This window comes from Lytechinus pictus, chromosome 3 (assembly GCF_037042905.1).
Source record: "Lytechinus pictus isolate F3 Inbred chromosome 3, Lp3.0, whole genome shotgun sequence".
Lineage (NCBI taxonomy): Eukaryota > Metazoa > Echinodermata > Echinoidea > Temnopleuroida > Toxopneustidae > Lytechinus > Lytechinus pictus.
This window is the reverse complement of record NC_087247.1, coordinates 50361447-50383030: the sequence shown is the minus strand read 5'-3', so window position 1 is coordinate 50383030 and position 21584 is coordinate 50361447. Positions and strand designations below refer to the sequence as shown.

Here is a 21584-nt window from a genome sequence, read left to right as displayed (position 1 = left end):
ACATGCTTGACCTTATGTTTGCATTTTGTAAGCCTTGTTTATTGGATTTGCTGATCTCATATCACAGTCCTGATGGTGTTGGGATTTTCTTAATTCAAGGCCTCACATGACACAGTGTAGAGTGAGGATAATAAAAGTCACTATGTCCATCATCATAGATGGTTGGTTGTTCTACTTCTTTCCTTTTCCTTTGGCCTTGGCTTTGCCTTTGCCCTTGGCTGGTGCCTCCTTGGTCACCTGGAGGTAATCAAATCAATGGAAATAAGAAGAAAACAGGAAATAAGTAGGCATTTTAACAACATATCACCAAATGCAACTTTGGAGGTATTTATTACCAACCCTAAAAATGAATATTCTATAAAATAAAGGCAATCACAAGCTAATAATGGCTAATAATAGGCACTATTAGCACATAATCGTGATAAAGTACACTTGTTTCTACAAGCAGCCTTCCAATTGTCTTACAAGTTGAATGCAATCTAATGGACTTTTAATATGTAATCAACAGATATTGTATTGTCATCAATCACTGTACATATACTATCATACAAACATCAAAATTAAAAAATACAGGCAACCCTAAGATAAGGAGATCCAAACAAATGGAAAATAGTTTTTAAAAACCCAAGAAATATGTGCTTAGGAGAAATAGGCACAAATTCTGTATAATAAAGTACATGACAAATGCAAGTGTATCCCCTACATCGGTCACCATCTATTCATCCAATCTTAAATTCAAGATCTACATAAAAGTCATCTCAGTTTTCCAAGAAGTAAAGTGGTGCTCAAAATTAATGAACCCCACCAGAGAATGAACAAAAATTTAAAGTATTTTATAGTTCTGCAATGTTCAAGCTCTGCTATGTTAAAGGTATTTAGTTGTGAAGTCAGGAGATAAAATACAACATTCAATAAAGTTTGTTTCTCTATGCTCACCGAACATCGTAGTGGTGTTGTCTATATTCAACACAAAGGAGTGCATTTTGTGGTGGGGTTTTGCGCACAACTGTACATTCCTTGTCTTAATTCTTGGAAGCATTCTGGGGTTTTCATGCTTTCTCTCAAATTATTCCTTTACGAAGGTAGGATTCCCTCAATACTGCAGGTGCTATCTTTCATTATCACGTTCAGTGACTCTGATAAGTCAAATTTCTTAAAGCAAAGTTCTTTGGTACCATTTGATCTGAATTTGGCATTTGACTACTACTGAACAAGGTAATGAATGCAAGATTGTTGTAAATGAAGTACAACAGGAATTAAATACATACCCCCCTCTTCTTGTCAAGGATCTCTTGTCTCTTTGCCTTTGCCCTCTCCTCATCAAGCTTGGCGTTGCGCTTCTGTGTCTTGGCATAGGGGTTGAGCTTGAACATGACCCTGACATTCTTCAGAGGATTCTTCTTGAGGACCTTGCGCTTGGTGGATGTTGTGTTGACCGGTCTGAGGGAGCGACGGATCTCTTGACTCCTCAGCAACCTTCGTAGGTCAGTGTTGGTCATCTTGGGCATGGGAAGGCTATGGAAAAGCAGAGAGGGTGATATCGTGTTTTTCTTTTTATGTTAACTGCATTAGACGATATAAATTGAACACAATGCTCATCTTGACTATTGTCTACCTTTAAACTGTGACCATTTACATCAATTAGTCAACTGACTCCATTTCTTATGTCAAGGGACGCTTTCCTTACTTGAAGCATTTGGTACAAATTACCAATTTTATGCAGGCAAGGTTCACTTTAAGATCATTCAGATCACCCATGTTCATACAAATAAGTTTGCTGCAATTTTTTCTTTTTTATAAAAGTTGAGTATAATATATGGTATTACAAAATGGTGATCTAGATCCTAATCAAATAATTGGTCAAAATCTATCATTTTTTCACATCACCGTCATATATTTCAGGTAACAGGAAAACTTGCTGCTGACTGGTAATAATGAAATGTTGTATAGACCAGTCTTGGTTTGATATATAGTTTGTTTATCAAATATCAAACACTTGTTACCTTAGAAAAAGTCATAGCGCCCTGAGTTATACCTCAGGGGAATTAGAACAGTTCCAAAGGTACCTTATGGCATGCTTTTCTTATTAATGATCTCGGTGATGTGTACTACTTGTATACCAATAGGATAGATGGATCAAATATCCTCATACATTTGCAAAAAGTAGAAAGCATTATGAGGCTTTCTCAACAGTATTTGCATAACATGGTATGTCAATCAGGTTACAAATTTGTGATTCATGCTCACTTTATAAACTATAATTGAACTTACTTCCAGTTGGACTTCTCTGAGGAAGGCTTCTTCCACGTTCCGTAGAGGCCATCAAGTTTGTTGAATGCAGACTCTGTCCAGATGCAGAACCTACCAACATGACCACCAGGAGCTAGCCTCAAGAGGTTCAGTCTTGAGACTTGGAGGAGGGTCACACCTGACAACACAGAGAAGTTTACAATAATGAAAACTATGTCATATTCTTTCTCTAGCCTTGAAAAAACAATTCATCAATATCTTTTTTTTTCTTCCAATTTTCCAAATAGGAAAACACCTAATTTACACTTGATAAGTTTGTCCATCCCCTTAGAAAAAAGCCCTATTGTTTGATTAACTTTGGCTGCTTTGGAACCTGGTGAACAACATTAAGTTTCATTCACAATATCCCATCAGTCTCATTAAATCAGTTTGGAACCTCCATATTCAATGAATTCAGGTTGAATGCAACATCATCTGGGATACCGAGAACTTTGAAAACATTCAAATCAAATCTAGATAAGGCCTGTTTAACCACATAGAACTGATTCCACCTGGACACAGAACACATCCAAACCCACAAAGGCATATAGGAAAAAAAATTGTTGATAACAGCCAAAGACAAGTACTAAGACGATGCAGAGGGGCGAATACGACTTGTTAACTTCATGCCCAACATCAAGGTAAATCAAGGTAAAAGAAATGTTCGACAGTCCCTTGTAAAGTGAAACAATTCACAATCTTAGCTGTTACGTTACGTCCTTTTTAAAAAAATTATTTGCTTTAGCTGCATACATTAGTTGTTGAAATGTTATTTTTGCATGATTTCCGATTATGTCTCTGTTCTGATACAATTTGCCTGCTGTGTTTGTTACAGTGTTATTTGATTTGTGTATTCACAGCTGCAATTATCATTTTGTTTTATATTTCCTTGATTATGTATGTACGAAATTTATTTGAATGAATAATAAAGATCACTACAAAACAAAAAATATCTCCATTTTTCCCAGGCACCAAAGGGTTGCAATTGATTGTAAGATTGATTACATATCTCTACTTTTCCCCAGTCACGCATATTACAACTGTACTCCGACATCTTTTATTTCATTTTATTTAATCTTTTGAAAAGGTTGAGAAATTATATCAGTTAGGAAGATCTTTCACTTTTGCACTGACCTGGGATGTTCCTGAAGGCCCTTGTGATGCCATTGTCTTGATCATAGACAACCAGTGGACCAAGACGTCTGACAAACCTCCTGTTCCTCATCTTTCCCTTGCCTGCCCTCATGCGACGAGACTTGTACACCTGCAGTTCACAGTACAATACAATATTCAATGATGGCAGAGTGCAGGCTATCTGACAGACTGTCAACTGATTATCAAATCTGCCCCTTATGTCACCTTCATATTTTGTGATTTTCCTTCAAAACAAAAAATTCACAATAAATGGCTGTGATCTAGTTGCATCTTGCTACGTTTTGTAAAATATATTAGGAATTACATATTTGGAGAAAATAAAGCAAAATATTTTATGTTTCAGGTACTCCTCAATCAACTGTTCTTGGAGAAGAAAACAACTGAAATCACTCATTGTGTTCACCCAGAAATAAATAGCATTAGAGAAAGATACTCCCAACAGTCCCATCAGTCTCATTAAATCAGTTTCTATTTATTCTCCATATCAAATGAATTCAGGTTCAAGTAAGCATCATCTGGGATGGGAATATAAAGGTTTTTATTTACTTCATGACTGAATAATCAAAAGAGATTATTACACTACCATTCATGAGGCATACAGAGGAAACTGTTTCACTGGTATGGCAAGTTTTTTTTTAATTATTCTAGTTTACTTTCATAGTTCTTTGAATTTACCTTCTTGATGTCTTCCCATGCCTTGAAACGCTTGAGAAAGTAGACAGCTTCCTTGGTCTTCTTGAAGTCTTGGACTTTGTCGCTGACTACAAGGGGTACTTCTGGCGTGCCCATGATCATGTGACCTGTGATTGACAATATAATTTATTTATTTATTAAGAATAAAAGATCATTACTTTCCTCCAAACAAGACAAAAGATGGGGGGTTTCTCACCTATCATTAAGTCTCACAAGTTTTGTTTTATTTTCTATAATTGTCCATATGGGTGTTCTGTTTACTAATTAACCAAATTAGGTGCCCAAAATTGTTTTATTTTGCATATCATCCAATTTTTCTTCAAGAAATATTAGAATTTGACATTTGGGTTCTCTTATGCCCAAACAATTACTTCATTAAAAAAAATCTTTGTCTTTTAAAGGGACCTTATCTTGCACTTACACTAATGTAAACACTTGTATACAATTTCATTTTACATGCCATCACTAAGAAGTGAAATATTACCTTTGGACATGACGAGAGCTGGGACTGCCGAGGCAGCGAGTGCAGAGCACATTGCAAAGCGCTTCTGGCTGATGTTGGTGCGTGTGTGCCAGCGTCGCCAGATCTTGGTAGGGGCAAACATGCGTCCACCACGGCACATGTTGCCGAATGCTCCCTGACCAGAGCGGTGGGTACCACCTCCTCGGACACGGGGGATACGGGCAACAGCACGTCCTGTACCCCAGGATTCAGCACTGGTCTGGTGACCTGCAGAATAGATGCCAAACAAGTATTAATTAATATTTATTTAACATTTTCATTAACTTGTCAACAAAGTCTAAATTAAAACTTAATTTTTTTGTAGCGTATCTGAATTTCCAAATACATAGACAGATTTAATATTCATAAGGTCTGATGATTACAAGTATTTCAGCCCAAGGAATCAAAACTTCATCAATATAGTATAGGTCTAACATGGACTTCTATCAAATAACTCATTGCAAGCAGGAAATTGTCTCTGGTTCTGCTCTCCTTAAAGGTCCATTCCTTAGTGGTACAGTTTCAGCACTCCTCACACTACTATCCAGAAGTGACATCTATGTCTTGTGCAAAAGAAGCTTTGAAAACCCTTATATGGACAAGTCATCCATCGAATCAGAATTGGATGAAGTCACACAATGATCCGCTGAATGATATCACTGAAAAAGCACGGACTAGGGCAACGTTCACGGAACACATGGAAGATAACAATGAACCCGGACAAGAAAAGGAAGAATTACAATGTGCCAATCCCACAGCTGATTCAACTTCCTTGGTGTAATGTAAGAAGGCTATATAATAGATCGAATCACAAGCATTTCATTCTCGTCTCTTTAAAACTTTAGCGAGCATGTTGTAATTTTTTTTGCAATCCACACTCAAAGCTTTTGGGAGAGACAAGGATACAGTGACTCCTTGACAGGCCTAATATACATCACACTGATGATGATTCCTGGAAAATAAAGTTCTCCAAATTTATCTGATCTCAGAGCAAAATAAGTTCTTTTCTTGGGAACTACACCTTTAGCACAGAATGATTAGGTCAGAACTTCAATATTATCAAGGTCATTCAAAAACACGGACCTGAAGTTGAAGAATCATCATACCAATAGGCGATGTAAGGACGGTACAAAAGTAGGTGATACAGCTCCGTAAACCACCCAAAAATCTTGACAAAGCACTCTAACTGTAACTAAAATAACTTACCAGCAATTTTCTTGACAGCGTAGGGCTGACGGCTGTTCTTCCTCATGTTGGTGTGGGCATAGTTAACCACATCTGGCCTGATTGGTGCCTTGAAGACAGCTGGTAGGGTCACATTGGTTCCTGTAACTTCATTCTTCTCATTGTACACTGTAACAAGTGGTCTTGCAGCTGCAACAGCCTGTAAAAAACACGACAGAGACAACATGGTGTCTTACATCAGCATTTGTTTCAATGAAAATTCTTGAGTACGAGTGCATGATCATAATGAGCAATATAAGATTGTAATTTGTACAGAACACTTCCATGAATTTCAAAAGTATTTTGTGCTTTTTATCAGTTTACTTGCCTCATTTCTTTTTATCTCATTCAAATTAAAGACTATACATCTCAGATAGCATCTCGGGTGGTGGCCTACCATGATGAAAAAACGATTTTGCAATAGAGTAGTCAAGGAAAGAGTTCCATTTGCGACAGCCTTCCAAAGTCACCCTACCCCTAATCCTGAATCAGGGCTCGAAATAAGCAGTAGCCCGGGGCAACCAAAAATGAGTCAGGCCACCAAAATTCAGCAAAAGACCACACTTGATTGTATTACCGACCGGCCTTGTATTATCGAACGCGCGCATCGTACGCATCAGAAAATAATTAAATACACTCAAAACTTAACATCCTTCCAAAGCCAAGGGAACACAGTGGCAAATTGTATAGAACGGATAGCGGTGCGTTCAACGCTAGCGGGCGTGTACATTTTGCTTATTACATGACGTCATCCAGCCACTGCCGAGAGCCAATTTATGAATGACAATATAGTAAGTATGCGCAGTGCAAGCCTTCCATCGCCCCACACAGTATTCCACAAAAACTAGTGTGCAATTCTCTATCACCTCGTACCAAAATCGACCTAGAATTTCACTTTCCTATATTTTATATGAATTATGAAATGTATTCTCGGAGGATCTATTTTCTCACCGATACCGCACAGGTAAGCGAATTTCGATTACTTCTTGCTTTTCCGTCAAAATCTTACGAATTAGCGTCGATATGGCATCGTGTTCTTTGGAGTTTGTAGAGTCTATCGCAACGTGTTCAAAGTCAATTGATTTCCGGGTTTCGGAGCGTCGCGTGAATGCAGAGTCTCGATAATTTTCGATCGATACTGGAGCGATCCGATCACGAACCAAGACCATTTCCCGCGTAGACAATGTGACCGGATATTGTTATCGCTATCGATACTTTCGCACGCAGTCCGAAGGAATTATTTTGGCGACCACGTAGTCATGACGTGATCTGCGCGATTGGCCAATCAGCGGTCTCCGATTCGCTGAGCCGAGACGGTCTATCCGTTGCACACAGTCTATGGACAATTTGCCACTGTGGGGAACATGAATAGAAAGATGATGAAATATGGTCTAAACACATTTTCAATCAAAGTCTTAATATTCTAAAAATAATAAAATATGGTCAAAATAGCTTGTCAGTGATTATATTGTTTTCTCAACTTTTCTAAACACACGTTCGGTAATACGATATACCAAGTTGTTGTGTGTCCGGACGATCAATAATAGAAAGTCATTTGGAAAAATATACAACTGGGTCTAGATCTACAAAAATACAAGCGAAGTTTCATCAATTACAAGTACAAGATGTTAGGAAATATTATAGAGAACAAAATAGATGATTAACTATTGAATTCATATTTTTAGTTTAGTCTAGATCCAAATCCGAAGACAAAAAAGAAGGCTTCAAAAATGTAAAGTGTCCGGACACCCGACCCCCCATCCTACCTTTTTCGATTGACCAAAATATTTCACATGCAAGATCGAGAAGAGGGGTCAGATTGGAAACTAATATCGTAAAAAAATAAAAACACGGCAAAACTTTTATAGGATTTATATTATGTAGGTTCTTGTGTAGACCTAGACCCCTGTTACATCTGAAAGTTTCCTACCCGAGACCCGACCGAGTCCACTTGCAACCTTGACTGGATTATTGGTGGATTGGCTTTGCGAATGGACCGAGTCCGAAATGTGGTCTGTTTACATCACAGCGTTCATTCCCTCCCCTATCGGTACGGTTTCGAGCGGTATCTGATTGCTGACACCAAAGGGCGCTCTCGATCTAGGCTCTGAATAATTTGCTCGCGCTAATTGAAGTTGTTTACATTTTTATACACTCGTCGGCTGCTAGCTCGCCATTTGAAGTTGAAGATATGATCGACTTGAAAAGGATACGTTTAAAATGCTTCCTTCTTTCCACTCAAATCAAAGGCTTTATCAATCACAATTCACATGCCGCATGCCGCAAAACATTCGAAAGAATGACGGGGCTGGGGAGGGGATAGCGCGCGCTATGACGTAATTTTACAACGGACCGAGATAGGTTCGAAAGCTTGTGTGCATTTACATCTACGAATCGGTGGACCGGGGCCGGCCCGATACTACCTCTGGATGTGGTCTCGGGTAGGTTCGCAAAAAGATGGCCCGAGGTAGGTTTGGGATGTTTACATCTGATTTCTTTCCGACCCGAGGTAGGCCCCGGGCCGGCCCGAGGTAGGGAATCTCTCAGATGTAACAGGGGTCCTAATTATGGTGAAAGTTTGGTGAATTTTATGAAAATAATGTGTTTGGTATACGACTGAATTCATGAAAAGTGTTCGGTATACGACTGAATTCATGAAAAGTGTTCGGTAATATGATCCATAGTACGCTACAGTACATACCCAGTTGTTGTGTGTCCGGACAGGTTGTGTGTAGCCAAGAGGCTCCTAGAGAGTAAAAATCATTTACTAACGTATGCTTACTCTCCACGGATTCCATCCCATTTATCTGCGTGTCCCGCAAAAAAACCCTCAAACTTTCACCCCCGAGATTTCTACTTTCCTTCTAAAAGATCTAGATCTGGCCCTAAAACATGTAAATGGGATACTTCATTTCTGAATCTGACATTTCTACGCTACCGATTTCATTTATAAAATGAGAAAATTATGAAAAGACGGGAGATTGCTCGATGTTTACGACGCCATCTTGTTCCTCTTTTTAAAAATGAATTCTTGTTAAAAAATGAAATCGATAACGTAGAAATGTCGGAAATGAAGTTGTATCCCATTTAGGCCTACACAATTTAGGGCTAGATTCTTTTATTTTAGAAGTAGAAATCTCGGGGGCGAAAGTTTTTTTTGCGGTACACGCAGATGAATGGGATGGAATCCCTGGCTCTATGGAGAGTATATCGAGTAAGCATACATTAGTAAATGATTTTTGAGGCTTCTAGAGAGTAAAAATCATTTACTAACGTAGGCTTACTCTCAATGAAGCCAGGTCTTCCTTCTCATTCACCTACACAAAGGACCCCAAAACCTGAAACTTCCACCCCCGAGATTTTTACTTTCCTTCTAAAAGATCTAGCCCTAAATCATGTACATGGGATAAAACTTCATTTCCGACATTTCTACGCTCTCATTGTTATTTTATTTAAACTCGATTCATCAAAAAAATGAGAAAAATATTGAATATATACAGACGCGTATGTTGCGTAACGTTGGCGAAGAACAATAGGTGGCGGCGTAAACATCGGGCAAGTCTCTTCCGACTTTTCACAATATTTTTCTCATTTTTTTGATGAATTCTCGTTTAAAAATAACGAGAGCATAGAAATGTGGGAAATGAAGTTTTATGTACATGATTTAGGGCTAGTTTTTTTTTTAGATAAAAGTAATTTAGAAGTAGAAATCTTGGGGGTAAAAGTTTCATGTTTTGGCCTTTTGGGGTGCTTCGTGTAGGTGAATGAGAAGGAAGACCTGGCTTCATTGAGAGTAAGCCTACGTTAGTAAATTAAATAATTTTTACTCTCTAGAAGCCTCCTGGCTAGTCTGCTAGTTGTGTGTATGGACGATTAGAATTTAACTTTAAGTCATGTTGTATACCCAGTGGTTGTGTGTCCGGACGGGTTGGGTGTCCGGACACATGACTTTTTTACTCTCAATTTTGAAAAGTTTACAAGCAATGTCTTTAATTCTTTTTAGCACAGAATATAAGAAAATATTATTAAGAACAAATATTGATGGTGAAAAAAACTATTCAACCTATATTTTTGGTTTATTCCTGAGATAAAAACAAGGCTTCATTTCTGTTACGTGTCCGGACACCCAACCCCCCATCCTACATCATAGTTTACATGTTGTAAGTCATTTGGAAAAATTTACAAGCGAAGTTTGATCAATTTTTAGTATGGCAGTGAGTCCAAACTTCGCGCGTGTCCATACTTCGCGGACGGTCATTATCTCAAAAACCAGCCAATATCCTTCAAATATGACATCATCAACGTGAAAAGCAACCTAAAATTACCCTTCAGTGAAAGTTTCTTTAGGATGAGTTCATCAGTATTCATGAAAATATTGGCAAAAGATCGGCAAATTTGCCACCGCTAGCGCCCGTTTTGAAGAAATCAACAAGCATCACGATATCACCATCTTGCAAGCAGAAATCATTAAAAATGTGAGTTAAATGTGGTACTAACCGATTCCATAGCATTTTGCCATTAATCTGATATAAATATTTCACTTTTTGAGCTTGAGTTTCTGTTTAAATCTCCACAAAAGCTTTGGTGCGCAAAGTTAGGTCAAACTTTTTCTGAACGGTTTTCCCCGATCGGAATAGAATTTTTAGATCGCGATACCGGCGAAACCCCCTTGACCTACTTTACATTTTCGTCCATGATTTTATAGTTTACGATCTTGCCGTCAATATGGTAACTATTTCTTGAATTGGTTTTGTATAAATTATGAATATTTTGTGAACAAAATTAAGCCTGATGAATATTTTTGAAAAGTGTGCGAAGTTTGGAGACTTTGGACACCCCATCATGCCCATCAATATTAATAATAACTTATAAGAACAAAATAGAAGATGATTACAACTATTGAATTCATATATTTAGTGTAATCCAAACACAAAACAAGAAGGCTTCAAAAACATAAAGTGTCTGGACACCCGACCCCGGACCTCATGCATGGAAATGGGCCAAGGCAATAGCAAAAGCAATGAATGATAACGTGGACGTGGGCAACGTCACTCATTGATCTACCCACCGTCTATCTACCGTACCGGTACGTGCGTGGCAGAATAGAACGTACCAACATGACCAATAAATCTGAGCCTAAAATTTCCACTAATGGAATGTTAAATCCCACGTAATTATTTTAAAACATGCATTATTTTATAATCTCCATTAACAATCATTTTTCCGTGATAAAATGAGACAATTGTGTACCATTTTGACTGTATATGCCGGCAGCTTTCGATGTAAGTAAGAACACGAGAGCCAACACAGGCGAAAAGATCATACTGCTAAACACATGTGATGGAGAGAAGTGGCGGAACTATTTGATAAAGCTGAATACGAAATTTTTACAATTTTCGTGCCTTATAAAGTTTACACTTTTGATTTTGTTTAATTATATTCTTACGAATATTTTGACAAATAGGAGATATGTTCTATTTTCAACAATTTATAGCCGAACTAATTTAATACGCGGACAGAGTCCACTTAACGGTTCGTCCTTATGTTTTACAACCTAATGCGACCTAAAGTTTCGAGCCCTGGCGTTAAATGGGGAAAAATTCATAGAGATATTAGTATACATCTCTATGGGAAAGTTGCATGTGATGATGATGTTTTATTTTCGTTCCCAGAAGAAGGCCTGATTCAAGTAATATATTATTGATACACATCTGAAAATACACAAACCCTCACCCATCCCGCCCCCCGGGCCGCCCCCCTACACACCCTCATACACGCATCAATGTCCAATTAAATTAAATCCGGGGGACCGCCAAGGGGCCGGTAATCGCCCATGATCAGTTGGGGACACTATATACGCCTATTGATTTAATTTGCCCCCCGATAATTTTGAAAATTTTACAAATTTATACTGCATTGCAAATAGGCTACAGTCATGTTTTAAAAAGCAGAAATCACGATAAAAAAAAAAACATGTATCTTGGCATAAAGATAAGGCTTTCAAACAAGTAAAATTATTATTATACTTTAATTCTATATGAGGCCTAGTTATTCGGCGAGCAAAGCATGCATGTAAAAAATTTTGTGCATTTAGTAGTCAAGCTGACCCGGCCCAAAATATGGATCGATATAAGTTTCGCATAATTTCACAAAGCAGTTATTTCTGCACATCCTGGAGTCAAGGAGACTGCGGGGAGACTGAAGGCGTAATCTACTTTTTCTTTGTATATAGATATTTCATTATTTGAAATATTCAAATTTTCTCCTTATATAGCATGGAGTGTGAAACAAAGTTTTATTGATCAGGCGCGAATCAAGGAGGGGGCCGAGCCGGCCCCGCCCCCCTATTTTTGACAACCTGCAGAAAAAAGTTTACTCTTTAACTTGATAGAAACTATGAAAAACAGAAAGAAATGTAAGAAAGAGGTATTATACCCATGATGTGTAATTTACAGCCTCGTAACAGCCGGCTCGACCCCGAAAGGAAACAAGAAAAAGGTGAGTGGAAGAATTGGAAAATAGACTTTATATAAAAATTTTCGCTCGCGCTTTGCGCACGCATTTCCTGTGTAATGAAACCCATTAGACAGGATTAAATGCCACTTAATATATCCAGTTCTGAAATCAATTTGAACACAATATTTTAGCTCGATCGCACATCAAACTTTCATTATTTTGTTTGATTTACACAAATTGTTAATAAATATCAAACTTTTCAGCTCGCGCTGCGCGCTCACATTGTTTGATTTGTGAGATACCTATATCCTCTTTGGAAATTCTTACCAAAATTTGTTAAAATGCTCTTTTATCATGTCAGTATATCAAAAAATTAAGCTCGTGCTTCGCGCTCGCATTTAATTGAGACACACAGCTTGTTTTTTATTTAAATAAAAACGCGCTTAGACTGTCCAGTTTTCACGTCGGAATATCAAAAAATTTTAAGCTCGCGCTTCGCACTTTCATTATTTAATTGGTGATACTAGAAACAGTCCTAATTGAGTCCCTTTTCACTTTACTATAATAAAATTTCGGCTCGCGCTTCGCGCTCGCATTCTTTAGTTGGATACATATCTTTGTTCATGATTATAAAAACTGCTCAGAATCTTCAGGTCTAAGGACATAAAATATAAAAGAATTTGAGCTCGCGCTTCGCGCTCGCATTATATGTTAAGACCACATGAGATATCTTGTTTATAACAATAAAAACTACACTTAAAACTATACTTTAGTTAGGACTACCCCCTGAAAAACCAAAAAAAAATCAGATTACAGCGGCCAATCGAGAAAAATGTTGATGAAAATATTTTTCGGCCCCCCCCCCTATTGGCGAAAGCTGGATCCGCCCCTGTTGATCCATGTGTACTTGGAAAGCATTGTTTAATACTATATATGGTTCAGTCAAGTTGGTCCTCATTGTCAAATCTGTAAAAAATGATACAGGCTCTATTGTATAATTCAAACAATAAAAAACAAAATAAATAGTGAGGGACATCATCGACACTATCTTATTTGCAGGTCACTGAGTTGTGCATACTAACTGCTTTGTGAAAAATCATAGGGTAGCGATACTTTTAAATATCAAAACTTCCTCATTTATAAATTTCAGCGTTATGCTTTATATAGTTTGATTTTTTCCTATTTATTCAAATCGACATTTTTCTGGGTTGGACTTCGGACCTTTAAGTTAGGCGGGATGCCGTCCTGCCGCCCGCCAAAATCTAATTTTCTAGTTTTTTCTAGTTTTTTATTGTTTTTTTAAGGGTTTGTCCTAATTAAAGATAAAAGAATTAAATCTTAATTGAAAAACGAAAATGTTTTTCTTTTATAACATGCGGGCGCCAGCTAATTTTTTTTAATATTATATATTTAGTCCTGAAAAATATTTATTCTGGTCGGTGGTTTTTGTAATCATGAACAAGATGCATATCTAACTAAACGATCATGAATGCGAGCGCGAGGCGCTGCAAAAGTACCCGTTGGCAGTGACTCTTGAAAAGAATACATATTTCACCAATCAAAATAATGCGAGCGCGAAGCGAAAGCTTAAATTTTTAATATCTCGACCTGAAAATTCTAAGCACATTTTGTAAGCATGAATATGGATATAGGCCTATGTCTATCTTACTGATGCGAGCGCGAAGTGCAAGCAGAAATATATATATATATATATATATATATATATATATATATATATATATATGTATATATAATGATAACATGTCCATTTATATAGCGCAGTTACTATGTGCATACTCAACTGCATGCGCTTTGATACTTGATATCATTATTATTATTACCCCGGCTGTAGCTAAGCCGCCATCATGATTAATAGGCGCTAAAGGAATAAATCCTATACCGGGTACCCATTCACCTCACCTGGGTCGAGTGCAGCACAATGTGGATAAATTTCTTGCCGAAGGAAATTACGCCATGGCTGGGATTCGAACCCACGACCCTCTGTTTCAAAGTCCGGAGACTAATCCACTGGGCCACATAAATAAATAAATAAATAAATAAAAAAAAAAATATATATATATATATATATATAATATATATATATATATATATATATATATATATATATATATAATATATATCTACTTGCGCTTTGCAGCATCATGTGATTAGTAAGATACAATAATTCTTCAGACCCTGTTTTCAGTAATACATGTTTCTCCTTCTTTTTTCTCGTCTATTTTCCCTTCTTTTTCTTGTTTTTCTTCTTTCCCCCTTTTTTTCCCCTATTTTTTGCTCCGCCAATGGGGGTGGCGGCTCGGTGTAAAATGAATGGCAGAGGTAAAGATGGCAAAAGTAAAAATGGCAGAAGTAAAAATGGCAGATTTAAAAATGGCAAATTTAAAAATGGCAGTGGTAAAAATGGCAGAGGTAAAAATGGCAAAGGTAAAAATTGCAAATTTAAAAATGACAGAGGTAAAAATGGCAGAGGTAAAAATGGCAAAGGTAAAAATGGCAAAGGTAAAAATGGCAGAGGTAAAAATGGCAAAGGTAAAAATGGCAGAGGTATAAATGGCAGAGGTAAAAATGGCAAAGGTAAGAATGGCAGAGGTATAAATGGCAGCGGTAAAAATGGCAGAGCTAATGGCAGAGGTGAAAATGGCTGAGGTAAAAATGACAAAAGGCCACCGCACACCTTACGACTGTTCGCTATCTGATTTTGGAACAAATCGCATTTTGCTCATTTTCTGAAAATGTGAATGGAACATATCATTTTATTTGAGGTTAAAATTAATTGAAAGAATACTAATAAAACCATTTCGAAAGATGGCAATTTTTTTCTTTGGAGTAAAGGCCAAATTAGTTTCAAATCGTAGCCAATCGTACGACTGCTATCAGTGCATATATGACGTACGTCATTACGACTAGATATTAAATTTGCTTTTATTCTAAGAAGGATGATAGCATAGTCACAGATTTTAACAGAGGTATATTTGTACGATGATTTCGAACACTACGCAGTAAGATATTCCAAGTCTCAATATTAGCATAAAAATATACTACGTTTTATCCCAAAATTGAGTCGCAGACCAAGAAGGTATAAAAAAAAGTTTACACTTTGAAAAAGCTCTGGGAATTAAAAAATATACAACATGTGGGTAATTTTTTTTCACATGTAATGTTGGGTTTGGGTCTCATCAATTCAATGACAGTAAATGTTTTGTTGACCGAATGTTACACTTGAGTGAGCACTGTCCATTTTGTAAGGCTCGCAGAAATCTGTTTGCGCAGAAATGCTCGTATTCAAGCTGTATCAAGGGGAAAGGGTGAAATCAAACTTACCCTGCGAACCATTTCTCATATATTTAATATTTCCCTTGCACTTTTAGTCAATTGAAATAAAACGGATTCATTCAAGCATTTGGTAACAATTTTGCCACCCAAATTCAAATTTCAACACTTAGTATAAGCACAACCTTTACCCTGTTTGTGCCAGCCGGATCTGAGGACATAAATGAATCTGAACAAATATTTATATCGGACATCTCCAGCATTTTTTTCACTAAGTTTTTATCATTTAAACTGGGTTTACATTTCATTTTTATTTTAAACTTGTTTCTCCACACTTTTCCCTAGCTTGACAATGATTAACAAAATGAAAATCAAGCCTAAGCCGAGTCATGTCAATCACAGCTCAGTGTAAAGCAAATATCGTCACGATGGCCTCGGTGTATATGGGGGAGTGGGGTGGGGCGCAATGCACTCTTCGAAGTGTTTTGGGCAAGGAAACAAGTTTAAAAAGGTAAAAGATATCTTCAAATCAATTTTACTAGCTAAATTCCATGTGTTATTCACGATTAATGTCTACTTTTTTTCGCATAACTATTTCAAAGTTCTGCGCAAATCATCTCAAGCGGAGATATTTTTAGACAGTTATATCGCCATTTGCTTAAATGGATCTGTATAGCAATGTTAAAATGTGGACAAATCCTCAGGATATAACAAATGGATAATTTTACAGGACTTTTTCTAAGTGTAAACTTTTTTTGATACGCACTATATAGGCCCTAAACAATTAAAAAAAATAACCTAGAGAAAGATATAAATGCTAATTTAGCTGCTGTCCTATATCATAATGAACTGTTTGCAATAATTGTATAAAACATCAAAGTAAATCATGTAGGGGCCTAATGAAATAGTGTTGGGGGCTGGATGACTTGGGGGAGATCAGCGTTTTGAAGCGTCAATTCTCATAGTTGTCTAGCTCCCCCGGGCTAGCTCCGCATCTCCATGCTGCCCACAATAGGCATATTCCCCCATTTTCTTCTATTGATATGACCAAAGTCACATATTCTTCTCTTTTTTTCTCAAATATTTCTTGGGGGTGATCGCTCCCTAGCTGCTTCTCCGAGGATCGACGCCTCGATCTGTTCGGTCTATGCATGGACCTGTGGTCTATGGGAGAGCTATAGAGCAGAAAGTCCCGTTGAGCGCCGTGAGGAGGAAGTGGAAGTCAATACATTAATTCATAGGCGGATCCAGCTTTTGGCGAAAGGGGGGGGGGGCGCACTGCCGAGCGGCGCACATATTTTTGCACTTCACCGGTGCCATAAAAGAAAATGTTGAAAAAGGGGTATAGTCTGACCCTGTCAAATGCTCTTTTCAAAATGTAGGATTTCCAGTCATGCCATTTATTTGCATGACCACACGCAGATAATATTTCCGGGGGGTAAGACTCGAAAATTTGGTGCACATCTCACATTTGCACATTTTTCATAGTTTTCATGAAATGTTAAGGAAAAAAAATTGTTTTTCACAACAGCAGATCGCGAATGTGCACCCCCCCTTCCCCCTTGCTGCGTACGACCATTCCCTGAAGTCCACTTAAACATCTCTCATTATAACAGAAATATACATCAATTTAAACATATAATCTTTCTAAAACATATATAGAGAGATATTGAAAAACTTATTAAAGAAAGAAACAAGCAAAAGTAACACAAATTATGCATGTTATGTGCGATTTCAAAATCTCGTGTATTAACCCTTTTATTGCGATGAGGCCAATACTTTTGTATATCAATAGAGATACAAGTTTCTTTTTACTATATGTATATATATATATATACACAGGGGCGTCGATCCTTTTTTAAGATTTTGGGGGCAAAATCATGAATCAACTTTCCAAAGGCGCTCGATATCACACAAAACAAACAAACTCAAACAAACACTCACACACGTATGCATATATATAAATTGGCGTAAATAAATCAAGCATTAACGCTAGACGTAGCTTCCAAGTATCTCTTTTATTGCGAGCTTTCGGCCAGTGGGGCCTTCATCAGGCCAGCATTGAAATTAACTTTGGTTTCTGTTCATCTGGAGGAGTAGTAGTCTTGTGTAGGTAATACCAGTAGCGGACGGAGGAGACAAAGCATTGGAGGGGCACAGCATTGTTCACAAACAATACAATGCCCCTCCAATGCTTTGTTTCCTCCAGGTCACGGTCCGCTACTGGGTAATACTATATAGTTCCAGTGTCATGGAGAGTGTTTCGACTAGGTGTGCAGGTATGAGTGTGTCGACTGCACACCTAGTCGACACACTCTCCATGACATTGGAACCAGTGGCGTAACTACGGGGGGGGGGCATGGGGGGGCACGTGCCCCCCCCCAATCGGCTGGCAAAAAAAAAAAAAAAAAAAAAAAAAAAAAACGGGGAAAAGGAGAAAAAGAGGGAGAAAGGAAGAGAAACGTAGTGGGAAAGGAGAAGTTATTGTTCATTATAATGTTATATTATAATCATGTTATGTTATATTACATAAGAAACATTTTTTGATAACTTTATGAACATAATTTGCTCAAGGCCTATGTCTTCATTGTTCCTGGTGCTTGAATTGTCTGTTTAACGAGATAATCCTGTTATACTAAAACCTCACGTTTTCAAATTAATATAAACCAAATATATTTCCTCGCACTTCGAGTTATTATTGTTTTATGTACTGACATATGCTTCTTTTTCATGACTTCTTAAAGTGATTGCCCCATTTTAAGGTCTTAATGTAAAACATTTCCTGTCCATGCTTATGTTCGCATTAGTGGATTGGATTGGTATCTGCTCTTCATGAATTCTTAAAATCGGTCCTTAAAAATGTCCCTTTTTCTGATCTGAATATAAAAAAATTCAGCTCGCGCTTCGCGCTCGCATGTTTATGTTGATAAAATATGGTCTTAGTGAATTCCTACAAACAAGCCTAAAAATGCCCCTCTTCAAGTCTGAATTTCATAAATTTTCAGCTCGCGCTTCGCGCTCGCAATATTTGATTAGTGAGATGCGTATGTTATTAAATCATGATTATAATGACATTTGCTTCATGCGTTTAGATGTATACAAAATCAGCTAGCGCTTGGCACTCGCATTAGATGATTATTGTGAGATATGTATACTCTTAATGGAGTCCTAAAATATAGCCCTTAAAATAACCCTGTTTGGGGTCAATATATGAAAAAATTCAGCTCGCGCTTTGCGCTCGCATTGTTTGTTTAGCTAGACAGGTACGTATCATGATTACAAAAAAATTTGCTTATAATGTCCTTTTTTAGGTCTGAATATAAAAAATTTTCAGCTCGCGCTTCGCGCTCGCATCAGTAAGTGACTCAAAAAATTTTCGGGTGCCCCCCCAATGCCGTGACCCACGGTACGCCACTGACTGGAACTATAGTATTACATACACAAGACTACTACTCCTCCAGATGAACAGAAACCAAAGTTAATTTCAATGCTGGCCTGATGAAGGCCCCACTGGCCGAAAGCTCGCAATAAAAGAGATACTTGGAAGCTACGTCTAGCGTTATGCTTGATTTATTTACGCCTATATACGTAGAACATGACGCGCTGCAATACACGTTGTGCAAAGGGCCGTCGTCCTTTATATATATTTATATGACTCATGAGATAGAAACACATATCTCAGTCACCAACAAATTAATGCGAGCGCGAAGCGCGAGCTGAAATTTTTTAGTATACTGACCTGAAAACAGGAAAAAGGTGCCTGTTTAGGACTGTTTGTAGTAACTCATGCATGAGGAGGATCCATAATCTCACTACACAGATAATGCGAGTGCCGAGCTGAAATTTCTTTATATTCTGAGCAGAAAGCTTGATATTCTATGCATTTTGGGTACTAATGATTAAGATGGGTATCTAAAAAAAAACAATAGATGCGAGCGCGAAGCGCGAGCTTAAAATTTTGATATTTCGATCTGAAGAAAAATGACAGTTTAATGGACGTTGTAATAAAGAACAAGATTATATCTAGCAAAAGATTATTGCAAATCGAAGCGGGAGTTCTTTTGACGTTTAGTCCTGAAAAAGAGACATTCTATTCACCTATTTAATCATGAAAAGTATGGGGTTTTGCTACAGAAATGATGCGAGCGCGAAGCGCGAGCTGAAAATTTTTATATTCCAATCTGAGAAGCGGATAATTTAAGCACGATTTTAAATAAAGAACGAGTTGTGTAGCTCAATCTCAATATACGACTGGTTGCGTAATTATACACTCCCGGTACTAGCAATGGGTTTTAGCAAAGTTTTGGGCTAAAATATCGAATCATCTTCATAAAACACTATATAGCAGCTGTCTTAAACTAAAGGCCATAGAGGTGGCACAATGTGGAATGTGTAAAGAAGAAAAGTGACTGACCTTCTTTTTATTAAAGCATTGGAAAATAAGATCAAAATTAAAGGATTTGCTCTACGCTTTTGTATGATTCTGGGATTTTAAAATAAATTAAAGATTTCATGACATCTGTCATTCTGTGGGCAACTGCCCCGCCCCAGTCCACTCTGTAAGGGCATGCGATAAGCTTTGTTATGACCATTCAACAATAAAATGTATAACCAGGTGCCGCTGATCATTCTTGTCCGGCGCCGATCTAGATTTGGTTGGCAATAGGCCCTTCTTCATTATTCTACCGGCGCCTATTTATCGGAACCAGGGGACGCTGATTATTCTTGACCGGCGCCGATTTAGAACAAGTAGGCCTAGTGCTGATTATTTTTACCGACGTCACGTAAGATTCAGGCAGCGGCAATTCATAATTGACTGGCGCCTATTTAGAACCAGGAGGCGCCGATTTTTAATCAGGTGGTGCTGATTATTCTTGTCCGGCGCCGATTTAGATTTAGGTGGAGCTGATCGATTATTCTTGATCGGCACCGGTTAAGACTCAGGCAGCGTCGATTTTTCTGTACCGGCGCCGATTTATAACCAGATGGCGCCGATTATTGTTATGTGGTGCCGATTTAGATTAAGGTGGCGCAGATTATCCTTGATCGGCGCCGATTAAGACTCTGGCAGTGCCGATTTATAACCAAATGGCGCTGATATTATTCTTGTCCGGCGCCGATTTAGATTAAGGTGGCGCTGATTATTCTTGATTGGCGCCAGTTATATGCAGGTAGCGCACTGCTGATTATTTTTAACCGGCGAAGTTGTTGGGAAAAGGGTAGTTAAAAGAAAAGATAAGGAAGATGATATGATTGTGCTTTGCTGGGGGATAGTCTTTCCTGACTGTTGCTAATATTATCAGTGTATGATTTCTTTAAGCTGCGCCTTTTCTTTTCTTTCCTTTATTTTTATTTTTTCAAGCAGCGCCTTTTCTTTCTTTTACTTTTCTTTTATTTTTTTTTCGAGCGGCGCCTTTGGCGCTGTTCAAATATTAGGGGGGGGCGCGCCCCCTGCGCCACCCCCTGGATCCGCCACTGCATTAATTGACATCGTTATTGTAAGGAGTGATCTCCATTCATCTAAGATTACCAAAACAAATTAAATTTAGTGATTTTCAGATATTTTGATTGTGAAAAAGTTTGTTGAAGCCTTTGTAATTTCAACTTTTGACCAAAATTGAAATGGGCTTCATAATGTGGCAATTAATGACCCCAATGAAGGGAAGCAAGTAAAATTTACCAAATACAAAGAAAGGATAATTGGGATTTTTAGATTTGGTTTTTTTTTTTGGGGGGGATGGAGGGTTGACGAATTTGTTCGGCTAAATTGGACCTGGCATGCATGCAGCATAATGTATCAGTCAAGGGCCGCGGGACGGTTTTCAAAGTGGGGGTGCTGAGCCAAAAGTGGGGGGGGGGGCTGACCATGCAAAAAATCACAGTCATATGGTCTTTGTTACGTTTTGTACATGGTTTTGGAAAACAGTGGGGGGGGGGGAGGGGCTGAAGCCCCCTCCAGCCTCCCCCCCCCCCG

The 21584-nt window shown here is 37.9% G+C and overlaps 1 protein-coding gene and 1 non-coding gene across 2 annotated transcripts; both read right to left on the bottom strand.

The window, feature by feature from the left end:
- Positions 1–12: 12 nt before the first annotated feature.
- Positions 13–11203, bottom strand: LOC129257076 (large ribosomal subunit protein uL4B-like). The gene is made up of 8 exons (XM_054895314.2): positions 11114–11203; positions 5846–6023; positions 4622–4867; positions 4120–4244; positions 3424–3553; positions 2272–2428; positions 1269–1515; positions 13–237 (listed from the first exon to the last, which is right to left on the bottom strand). Exons 1-8 carry the CDS (start codon positions 11114–11116, stop codon positions 172–174), a joined length of 1152 nt encoding a protein of 383 aa, XP_054751289.1. The 5' UTR covers positions 11117–11203; the 3' UTR covers positions 13–171.
- Positions 5678–5748, bottom strand: LOC129258075 (small nucleolar RNA SNORD18). The gene has a single exon (XR_008584220.1). It is a non-coding gene; the product is annotated as a small nucleolar RNA SNORD18 (small nucleolar RNA).
- Positions 11204–21584: the final 10381 nt, after the last annotated feature.